At 42.2% G+C, this 11,980-nt stretch overlaps 1 protein-coding gene across 1 annotated transcript; it reads left to right on the forward strand.

Moving 5' to 3' along the window:
- The first annotated feature begins 7,455 nt into the window (after positions 1-7,455).
- On the forward strand, positions 7,456-11,522 carry LOC107190822 (serine/threonine-protein phosphatase 2A catalytic subunit alpha isoform). The gene is made up of 6 exons (XM_015579706.1): positions 7,456-7,731; positions 9,147-9,356; positions 9,462-9,725; positions 9,803-9,975; positions 10,876-10,983; positions 11,065-11,522. The coding sequence occupies exons 1-6, from the start codon at positions 7,630-7,632 to the stop codon at positions 11,135-11,137; spliced, it is 930 nt and encodes a 309-aa protein (XP_015435192.1). The 5' UTR covers positions 7,456-7,629; the 3' UTR covers positions 11,138-11,522.
- The last annotated feature ends 458 nt before the right edge of the window (positions 11,523-11,980 follow it).

Genomic DNA, 11,980 nt, shown 5'->3' on the forward strand with positions numbered 1-11,980 from the left:
GGACCTTACGTGAAGAGGGAGGGTGTAGGGAGAGAGGCTCGGTGACTCTCGCCCAGGCACAAAGCTCCCTCTCAGTCCCCCCCCCCGAACCCGCGTGGGTACCCGGTTTCACCAACCGAGAATTTACAAGAGTGAAGGGACAGGATGCTTCAGGTTCTCTAAAACGTAGCTTATAAACGCGGATCCGACCTGCACAAGAGGGGTGATGGGATACGAGTTGGGAGGGTAAAACAGACAGGGGGTGTAAACCTGCCGACTTGCTCCCCGAAGACCACTCGTGAAGAGGCATCACGGGGGAAAAGATAGATGGGGAACCCTGTCGAATCCAGCCGTATTTAGCCTCTCAGTCCCCGCCGTGATCCTGGGACGACGGAAAACTCTTCTCTAAGAGCCAGTACCCTCCATAGGGATCACGGTGACAAAAATCATAGGATCCACGGAGAACAACGGACCGGGGGGGTTCCGGGAAGTAGCCCGGGGGTGGCAAGGGCCCGGAACCCGAAGACCGTCCGTGGAGGGGGTAGGCAGAAATATTTGTCCAAGGACGGGATAAATAGGCCTAAATTCCCCCTCCGTTCTCGAACTAGTTTAAGATAGGCATCGGGGAGTCCGATCGCGGGCGTTGACACAGGCGTGTGTACACCGAACACACATCCAAACCTGTGGAGGCGTTCCGTGGGCAAAGGACACCGATACCGAGTAGCATGCGGGATAGCGATTAAGGACGCGTGGTCACCAACTGGACCGGGAGGATCCCATCGAGAGGATGCTCCAGGAACGGAAGCAAGCAGCTACTCATCAGTGTCGTTCAATCGGGCCAGAGGGGTAGGTGGGTTATGGGACGTTCCATGGTGTACAACTCCTCGGAGGCCTGGTCGTCCCGCCTAGCTTTTTACGCGTAGGGGCCCGATTGCGACAATGGCTAGCGGAACGTATACTGGCGAACCGAGCCCCGGAAGCGTGAAGAGCACGTCTTCGCGGGACCACGGCCCAACGAGCCCCGCGGCAATCGTATTCCGGAAGGCAGTTCAGGGTGAACGAGGCGCCGGACGTAGGGTATGGCATTACCAAAAACAGGCCCAATGTGCCGGTAAAAGACCGTGACCCCGGAGCACATATGTTGAAGGGTCACGGAGGCGTTTGGCACACGCTGCACCGATCCGTGGTACGCCGGAGAGAGAGAGCGTCGACCATTAGGGAGGGGCGATTAATGACCCAGAACGCGAGCGGTGGTCCCTGATGAACCTGATATTTCCTCTTCGGAGAAATTTCGGCGAAGTCCGGTGGGCCATCGTTTCATGTCGCGTTCCTTGCAGATTATAGGGTGGGGGGAGGGCGCGTTCTACTCTACCTCGTTTTCCATTCTAGTAAATTCACATACCCAACTATAATTTTAGACTAACTTCACACTGGCGGTGGATTCATTTATGGTCCACTGCGGCTCCCAGGGGAGGTGATCGCCGAACCCGACCACGTCTCTCCTTGAGGTCGGCTAGAACGGCCTCCCCATGTATCTCTATCGGAGTCCCGGGACTCTCTCCCTGTCCTTGAGGGGGGTGGTAGATTTGTGAGGGGTACCAGAGGAGGGGGGGCTCCTGAAATATTCGGGACATAGGCAGGTAGTACGATAGGGGGTTGAAACAGGCGACACAGCTCTCTCTCGATGATGGAACGTACGCAAGCACGATGATTCCACCCCTGGTACAGACTCGGTCTGTGGGTGAAGCTAAGAGTGAGCCGGTTTGGAGACGAAGGATCGGTTGCCCCGACGACCATATTCCATAGATACTCATTTAGGTAGGGAAGGGTCGATCCTAGTGACTCTCCGCCCCCCGGGCGAGTAGTTCCTCGCCTTCATGTGGCCCGGGCCTAAAAAAGTTGGTCGGGTTGGAAAGCCGGGGGAAATTGCCTCCCCGGGTAACGCCCACCGCAGTACCGGCTATTGTGGCGAGGGGCTGTGTGAAAGCTACCGGCACTAGCAGCCACAGCTGGGCCTTGGGGGGGAAATCGCACTTCCCCTCTCCCGGGAGAAACGTGATACTAACTAACTAACTAGGGCCTCCTATTGGGCGGCAGATTTAGGAGATTCTTCCACCCCGGGATGGTGGAAGGATGTCCAGATGGATCCGAGAATAATCAAACATGTTGTCGTTGCTCGGAGAAGTCTGGAAGCCCCGAAAATCACGCCCTCTCGCCTCCACGTGGTGCCGCCTGGGATCCCGTCGGGAGAATCGACTCCTGACGGGATGCGAAAGAGAGGGTGACCTTTGTTGAATAAGAATACAAGAAGGGGGTTATCTGTACTAGGGACATCGAATGTGGATGGAGGCAGTTGGGGAGGGTCGTCACGGATGAATCGTCGAAGATAAGGCTACGGAAGATCATCGTGGACGTTGTCTGCCGATTTAGGAAAACCACTGGACCGGAGGCAAGCAGAATGAGGATATCGACTGCAGGAGAAAGAAGAAGAAGGACGGGGAAAAAGGAAGCGGCCGAACACGGAGGGATGGAGCTGGAGAAGGGGTAAGCCATAATTACCCAAGTACACGCGTTTAGCCGGAATTTTAGCGACCCAAGGGAGTCTGAGAAAAGCACAACAGGGATACGTAATGGGAATGCAAAGAGTGGGACTAGTGTTTGTCCCGAAGCTCGATCCATGAAGACCGTACGTGAAGAGGGAGGGTGTAGGATGAGGGTTATCGGTGGCCCTCATCCAGACACAAAACTCCCTCTCAGTCCCCCCCCCCGAACCCGGGAGGTCAATCGGCCCATTCACCGAGACCTCACCAAGGTGAAGGGATAGGATGCTTCAGGTTTCCCGGCAGGAAGAGAGGGTAAACGCGGATCTGACCTGCCCGTGCAGGGTGTTGGGATACGAGTCGGGAGGGTAAAAGCAGACAGGGGGTGTAAGCCTGCCGACGTGCTTCCCGAAGACCACTCGTGAAGAGGCAACACGGGGGAAAAGATAGAAGGGGAACCCTGTCGACTCCAGCCGTATTTTTGCCTCTCAATCCCCGCTGTGGTCCCAGGACGACGGGAAAACTGGGATAGAAAACCAGTAACCCCCGCGTGGGGGGATCGCAGTGACAGACACAGGATCCGCGGAGAACAACGGACCGGGTGGGTTCCGGGAGGTAGCCCGGGGGTGGTGAGGGCCCGGAACCCGAGGACCGTCCGTGAACGGGGTAGGCAGAAGTAGTTGTCCAAGGACGGGACAACCTTATGCCTAAATTCCCCCTTCGTTCTCGAACTAGAGTAAGGTAGGAATCGGGGAGTCCGATCGCGGACATCGGCACGGGCCTGCGTACACCGAGCGCACACTCAAGCACCAGCCCGTGACGATGTTCTGTGGGCAAAGGACACCGATACCGGGTAGCATACGGGATAGCGGTCAAGGACGCGTGGTCACAAACTGGGCCGGTTGGATCTTCGGCAAGAAGCTCCCGGAACAGAGGTAAGAAAACCAGACGCCAGGAGCGCTCATTCGGGCCCGAGGGAAGGGGGGCGAAGGCCGTTCAGGTATTAAACCCTTCGGGGGCCTGGTCGTGCCACCTTGAATAGTATAAAGCGCGTAGGGGCCCGAATGCGATTCCGGACAGCGGGGCGTATACTAGCGAACCGAGTCCCGGAAGCATGAAGAGCATGTCTTTGCGGGACCACGACCCAACGAGCCCCGCGGTCATCGTAATCCGGAAGGCAGTTCTTTACGAACGAAGCGCCGGACGTAAGGTATGGCATTACCGAAAACAGGCCTCACGTGCCGGTAAACAACCGTGACCTCGGAATACATATGTCGACGGGTCAGGGGGGCGTTTGGCACACGCTGCAACGATCCGTGGTACGCCGGAGAGAGAGAGCGTCGACCATTAGGGAGGAGCGAGACCTGCGACCCAGAACGCGGACGCTGGTCCCTGATGAAACTGATATTTCCTCTTCGGAGAAATTTCGGCGAAGTCCGGTAGGCTACCGTTCGCGTCGCGTTCCTTGCAAACTCTAGGGTGGGGGGAGGGCGTGATCTACTCTACCTCGTTTCCTATTCTATTAAATTCACATACCCAGCTATAGATTTAGACTAGATTCATACTGGCGGTGGATTCATTTATGGTCCACTGCGGCTCCCAGGGGAGGTGATCGCCGAACCCGACCACGTCTCTCCTTGAGGTCGGCTAGAACGGCCTCCCCATGTATCTCTGTCGGAGTCCCGGGACTCCCTCCCTGTCCTTGAGGGGGGTGGTAGATTTGTGAGGGGTATTAGAGGAGGGGGGGCTCCTGAAATATTCGGGACATAGGCAGGTAGTACGATAGGGGGTTGAAACAGGCGACACAGCTCTCTCTCGATGATGGAACGTACGCAAGCACGATGATTCCACCCCTGGTACAGACTCGGTCTGTGGGTGAAGCAAAGAGTGAGCCGGTACTCACTTTGGGAGACGAAGGATCGGTTGCCCCGACGACCATATTCCATAGATACTCATTTAGGTAGGGAAGGGTCGATCCTAGTGACTCTCCGCCTCCCGGGCGAGTACTTCCTCGCCTTCATGTGGCTCGGGCCTAAAAAAGTTGGTCGGGTTAGAAAGCCGGGGGAAATAGTATCCCCGGGTAACGCCCACCGCAGTCCTATTGCAGGGCTGTGAGATAGCTACAGGCGTTTGAGCCACAGCTGCGGCCTTGGGGGGGAAATCGCACTTCCCCTCTCCTGGGAGACTGAGCATAAACTAAACTAAACTAAACTAGGGCCTCCTACCACTTGGTAAATTTAATTCAAATACCCAAATAAATGTTAAATTGAATGTTAATTTGACATCAATTTCAATAATTCCCGAGACCAAGTGATAGAAGGCCCTTCTGCACTGCTTTTTCCCCTAGCGGAAGCCGACTTTGCTCGTGAGGGTACTTCTGTATGTACATGTTCTATATATGTACTTTTGTAAATACATGTTTTGAACAAGACATGAGGTATTTTTATTTTGACTGTGAAATACACGAAACATATGTATTATGCAAAATATGCAAAATAAGAAATACATTTTAAAAACTCTCTAATAATTTCTACTTTACTCCTATTTTTCTGTATTATGTAAGCGGACACGTATTTCAATGACAAATGGCCGCCATCCCCACCACGCTACCAATTTGCCTCGCTTGCTACGGCCAGACTAGTGATGGGCACTATCGACTAAAAACTATCGACTAAGTCGATAGTAACCAACGACTACTTTTAGTCGACTAATTTTTTTAATCGTCGACTACTTTAGTCACTTGAAGCGACTAACTTCAGACGAATAATGTTAGTCGCTTGAAGCGACTACGTTCAGACGAATAATATTAGTCGCTTGAAGCTTTTACTTTCAGGCGAATAATATTAGTCGCTTGAAGCGATTACTTTTAGGCGACTAATATTAGTCGCTTGAAGCGATTACTTTCAAGCGACTAATATTAGTCGCTTGAAGCGACTACTTTAGTCGGTTAAATTTAGTCGCTTCAAGCGACTCGCTGGAACTATCGAGCTATTGATCGCTATTGACTGGATCTTGATTATTTTTTTCGCGATGCAAACGAATTGTAATTTTTCCATATATTTTTTTATGCATTACCTTATAAACTAATCGTTTAAATTTCTCCGAAAAAGTCAGATCGTTAATTTTAAAAAGTTTATTTAATTGTTTAGAGTGCACGAATACTTTCGTGCCTCTTTTATATTAATAAGAAATTTTAAGTATTACTAAGAAAGAAGACGAACCAACTAGAACGTATTATCTCAGAATTCGACTCTGTCACTTGATAATGTAAACATCTAAAACTCTGAACATTACAGGAAGCAGGGGTGGGCTAATATTACTAACGAAAATAAAAGATTCGTTCTTTAATTCTTTTACGAAGATTTATATATATTATGTTTTACTGTTTATTATACATGATATTAATACGTTTATTATTAATATTGATACATTAATATTATGTAATATTAATTGATATTAGTAATATTATTGTAAGAAAAAACGATAAAAATGCAAATAAATAAGTCGTAACTATTAATGTTGAATCGATAATTTTACAAAAAGGTTTCGATGCTCGCCAGCTGAGAAGAACGATTCTTCTGTCCGGAAAAGCCCCTTTCTTTTCGTCAACGTTTGCTTTTCAAGTGCTTGAAGTCCCTTATCGGCAACTGTGGTATCACTATCCAGATGTCCTACAATCCTTACATCAGAACAATGGGACATTATAGAAGACATAATACCGTTATTGAAACCAATAGAATATGTAACTGTAGAGTTGTGTGCTGAGAAATATTCTACAGCTTCAAAAATCATGCCATTAATAAGAGGAATTGAAAACGCCATCCAAAATATTACATCTGTGACAATGCCTGGCCTTGCACTAAAAAATAACCTGTTAAACAATATTGATATTAGATTTGAATACATAGAAACAAATAAAATTACATCAACAGCTACAATAATAGACCCTAGATTTAAAACAGCAATTTTTCAAAGCGAAGGAAATGCACAAAGAGCAATAGAAACTTTAACATCAGAACTTCAGAATTTACTAACCAACGTGCAAATTCATGAGAATAGACGTACAAACCCAGAAGAAGAAGAACCACTTAATCAGGATGCAGGATTTTGGAATTTTTCTGTTGATAAAGTTTCCCATCTAACTAGACAGTGCTCTACACCTTTAGAAACCGCAACAAACATAACAAGGCAATATTTAGATCTGCCTTACGAAAGTATTAAAAGTGATCCCATTGCATTTTAGAATACACATGGCCACACAATGCCTGAACTAAAAAAAATTAATGAAAAATATTTATGTACACCTGCAAGATCTGTTCCATCAGAACAGATATTTTCCAAAGTTGGACAAATTATGTCAGAAAGAAGAAATAGACTATCGACAAAAAATTTATTATATTCTTTTATTTTTAAATTCCTAATATAGCAATATTTATATCTGTCCTAGGAGAAGAAGAAATGACAACATTAACTATCAAATAAAATTTGGTATGTATAAAAAATTAAACAATCCCATAATTTTAAATACCTGCTATTGTGACAACACTTATTTGATTTTAAAGAATTTTTCCAAGAACTGTGCAAATTATTGCTTATAACCTAATTGATTTTCACAAAAAATGTAGAGCAGTTAATTTTTTAAGTGCCAATATCAAATAGCTTACGAAAAATCGAATATTAGTAATTGTTTAAAAAAACTTGTTTACCACTTATATTTTTTCTTAATAAATTTCCAAAAGGTAAATACACCAATGGTGTCATGAAAATTTGACGATATAATCTGTACATAACCACTAAAGCATAATTTCAGTCGACTAAAAACTATCGACTAAATAGTCGATAGTATGTTGCGACTAAATAGTCGTTAGTCGATAGTTTTATTTAGTCGATGGTGCCCATCACTAGCTGCGAAGCACGCATGAATTGAGTATGACGTCACCGTCAGTACTTGCGATCGGCCATTTTGTGAGTGTGTGCTTCGTCGGGATATTTGTGTTAAGAAGCTTTTCCAGTAAAACCGAATGATTTAGTTTACGGAGCGGACTCGTTTTACTTTTATTGCACGTGCTAAGGGCGCAGAGGATCCGTGGACGTTACGTAGACTTGTACGATGGAGGAGAAAGCGTCGTTGAAAGAGCTCGACCAGTGGATAGAACAATTAAATGACTGCCAACAACTAACAGAAAGCCAAGTGAAAACTCTGTGCGAGAAGGTATAGGATCCGTTTTGAATTATTTTTTTTTTACCAATTTCACTGTGCTCGCTTAATTGTCGATACTGTTCACTGTTTATCCGACTAATTCCGATTTGTAGTTTTACCAGCATTCGCTGATATTACACGATACCGCTAAGCATGGCTTGACATGTCATTGTGAATTTTACTGTGATACATTTGATTGTCTTGTAAATACAGAAAAAAGAACTATCGACGTTCTATGTTTCATGATTCTATAAAGTTTTTGATTCCGCTAATAATTTGTATTTCAATCGCGAACGGACGCTCAAACGACCGTGGTCACTGGTTTTCGGTCCTTTACTGCAACTTGTTCGTGCCTGTTAAACTGACTAGCTCATTGAATCAGCCAACGATTCTATTTTTGTTACTTTACGAGTAGGATTTCTTCCGGCATACAAAATACATGTCGGTTTTCACAATATATTCAACATTCACGTCACGTTTTTACACGAATTCGTAATTTTGCATGACATTGATCTTGTTTAATTTCTTATTTTTCTGACATGTTTGTATATACTGTACTTAAATATACATACATAACTATCAAGAGCAAATGGATAACTGTTTCACACAGTTACTGTAACTCTGCAAATAAATGTTTAAGTATGTGTAACATATATATTTTTTTCAATCAGATTCATAAATGTTGTTGAGTTGTAATTATAATTGATGTATTTCGATTATAATTATTACATAGAATGGTAATTTAAAGATATTAATGAAAATGTACAGGATCGATGTAACAAATGAAAAATAAAACAAATCACAATGTCACTTGGTGGCATCTGTACATTGTCATGTCATCAGAAATGCCACATGGTGTGATCTACTGTGGATGCATTAAAAGATTCTAAGTATAGTAATGTGTAAGAATTAGTTTTTTGCTGCAAATAAGGATTTATTTGTCATAACAAAAGGAACGCATTATGTTCACTGCCTATAGAAATAATGATTTTACATACTTACAAATACACATTGAACTTGACATTATTTCTAATTTAGATATAAAAGGACACAATGTTATCAGTTATAAATGTATAAATTTACTAATGTAATTAATGAATTCTTCTCAATGCTAAATTAAAATACTTTCTTGCTTTTTTTAAGAAAGTAAAGGGTATTTTAAAAATTTCTACTTCAACTTTTTACATAATGTTGCATATTAATGTTACTAAATCATTAAAATCACAATTATTAATGTATTTAGAATTATTTTGTCACTGTTTGTGACTGAAGTAATTTGTTAATATTTTTCAAGGTATGTAATTATTTGCGTAAACATTTATGTATTTATATATATATACCGTATGAATCATGATAGATGAATATTGAATTAAGCACTTGCTGCATTGGCAACTGCAAAATGTTATAACAAATTTTGTGCTTTTTAGGCAAAAGAAATCTTATCTAAAGAGTCTAATGTACAAGAAGTAAGATGTCCTGTAACAGTATGTGGAGATGTACACGGACAGTTCCATGATTTAATGGAATTGTTCAGAATAGGTGGCAAATCTCCAGATACAAATTACCTTTTTATGGGTGACTATGTAGATCGTGGTTATTATTCCGTTGAAACTGTTACCTTGCTGGTTGCACTTAAGGTAAGATTAATATTATTAAATATGTATATGTAATAGAAAAAGAATAATGTAACTACAAATTGTTAAAATTTCATAAACTTTTTCAAATCCTTCATGTGTGTATAGGTCAGATATAGAGAAAGAATAACAATTTTAAGAGGTAATCATGAGTCAAGACAAATCACACAGGTGTATGGGTTTTACGATGAATGTTTACGTAAATATGGTAACGCAAATGTGTGGAAATTCTTTACGGACCTGTTTGACTATTTACCATTGACTGCGTTGGTGGATGGTCAAATATTTTGTTTACACGGTGGTTTATCACCATCGATCGATACTTTAGATCATATACGTTCCCTAGATCGTATCCAGGAAGTTCCACACGAGGTTGGTGTTTCCAGCTCTTGGAAACAAAAAGATATAAGGGAAGGGCACATAATAATATTTGTCTATACTTTGTACAGGGTCCAATGTGTGATCTTTTATGGTCAGACCCAGATGATAGAGGAGGATGGGGTATTTCTCCTCGCGGGGCAGGATATACTTTTGGACAAGATATATCAGAAACTTTTAATCATTCTAATGGCCTGACATTAGTATCACGAGCGCATCAATTAGTTATGGAAGGCTACAACTGGTACATTTATTGAAATTACGCTTAATTTTGTTTTTTTCGCGACAGATAAGTTCCCGAAAAATTGGCGTAAGAAAAAACATGCATAAAAAAATTGCAGAGTGGTGGGTCTGCAGACAAATTGTTCCACATATGTTTCGTCTTTTATGCACATGAGAAGTTCGAACAGTCAAAGCCAAGTTTGATCATGGCGAGGCATTCAGACTGAAGGTTACGTTCAAACTTTTCAAACAATTTGATAATGTTTCAAAGTCGGACCGCCGTAAACTTTACAAATAGTTTGTTGATACGTTTGAAACTTGAAGCCGAGCAAGGGGGGTATCGATAAATAACTCACTGTGAAGCCCTTGATAGAGCACCTCAAGTCACGTAGTCGATGCTCGCTGCATGAGTGGCTTGTAATTCGAGCGTTTCATGACATTGTTTGAAAAGTTTAGAGCAACTCAAGTTTGAAGTACGAAACGTCATCATACTATTTGAAAAGTTTGAACTTAACCTTCAATTTGAACGTCTCGCTGTGAACAAACTCGGCTGGGACTGTTCAAACACCATGTCAGATGTTTAAACACGTTTAGACAGTTTGATTACCCACTGCTAACTGTGCACATGAAAATATGAAAGACTGTTTGTGAATAGAAAAATAAGTAGGAACATATTTTCTTACAATTGCAATTGAGGGAAGAGTTTTAAAAAGGCAAATTTATCGGATTATGTTAAATCAAAACAAATCGTGTAGAAAGAGAATTTAATTTTTTTTCGAGACTGTATTTAAGTCAAAATCATGTGAAAACGGAATTAAGTGTATTTATTAACCGCTTTATTTTGTGCAATACATATGCGTATCTATATCGTATCTACCGTATTTTATAGTATACATGTAATAGTTCATAATTAACCTTACAGGTGTCACGATCGTAACGTTGTAACTATATTCTCAGCCCCTAATTACTGCTACCGTTGTGGAAATCAAGCTGCAATCATGGAATTAGACGATACTTTAAAATATTCATTGTGAGTTTTACGCAAATTTATGTAAAAGCTTTAATATGGAGATAAGTTAAGACATGATTTATGATAATCCGCTTTTTTCAGCCTTCAATTTGACCCGGCTCCAAGACGCGGAGAGCCACACGTTACTAGGCGAACACCAGACTATTTCTTGTAAAGAATCAAACCCCAGAATTAAATATTAAGGTAGGGGTACGGAAATGATTCGGGCTTTATAGCAATGCCACTGAAAATAATTTATGGATAGAACATCAATAAGAGTGTGAGGTTTCAGCCATCCTTGCACGTCATATTATAGTCTCAAGTATTATATCATGACTCACTTTGTGGTGTCTCATTTAGAGACAGAATACATACATCCGCGTATTTTGCGTGTGTCCAACACCATACATCTAGACACAACATTAATTATATACATGAAAAGAAAAAAGCAAACAATAATTTACACACGTACCAATTAAAATTCACGTATAGCATTGAGTTCTATAACTTTCATTGTACTGCTTGTATTTTTATTATCGAAGAAAAAAGATATGAACATAATACATGGATTGAACGTAATAAGTAGTGCGAACGAAAATATATACATGGTATTGTTTTTTGAAACCTTGAACAAATATTAATTTATTGAAAAAACTGTTTATCCGAGCAAAATTATTTGTCACATGTACCGAATAGAAGTAATGTTGTTTAAGGTTTCAAGTGTACCAAAACGATTATAGTTTGTATTTAAGAGAGTGTCACATATATAATTACTATGAATGGAGCATGAAATGTTCCACTTCAAGGAAATATAAAGGAGGGTTGATGCAACAGTAAATTCGGCATGCATAAATTGTGCCATATAAACAATTTAATAAATTCTTTAGTGGATTCCTTTATTAATGTAATATATCATTACACATCATAATTCATCAGAATCATAATGCACTGCAACCCCTCACTGTTACGATTACAGTTGTTTTTATTAAGTGGATCGAAATATGATTCTTGCAAATTA

Source organism: Dufourea novaeangliae, unplaced genomic scaffold (assembly GCF_001272555.1).
Source record: "Dufourea novaeangliae isolate 0120121106 unplaced genomic scaffold, ASM127255v1 scaffold232, whole genome shotgun sequence".
NCBI lineage: Eukaryota > Metazoa > Arthropoda > Insecta > Hymenoptera > Halictidae > Dufourea > Dufourea novaeangliae.

What these genes read in the sequence shown, in the direction of transcription:
- LOC107190822 (XM_015579706.1), top strand. Translation starts at nt 7,630, where the DNA reads ATGGAGGAGAAAGCGTCGTTGAAAGAGCTCGACCAGTGGATAGAACAA. An exon ending in TGAAAACTCTGTGCGAGAAG is followed by an intron (nt 7,732 to 9,146) that starts GTATAGGATCCG and finishes TGTGCTTTTTAG; the next exon opens with GCAAAAGAAATCTTATCTAA. An exon ending in TCCAGGAAGTTCCACACGAG is followed by an intron (nt 9,726 to 9,802) that starts GTTGGTGTTTCC and finishes TACTTTGTACAG; the next exon opens with GGTCCAATGTGTGATCTTTT.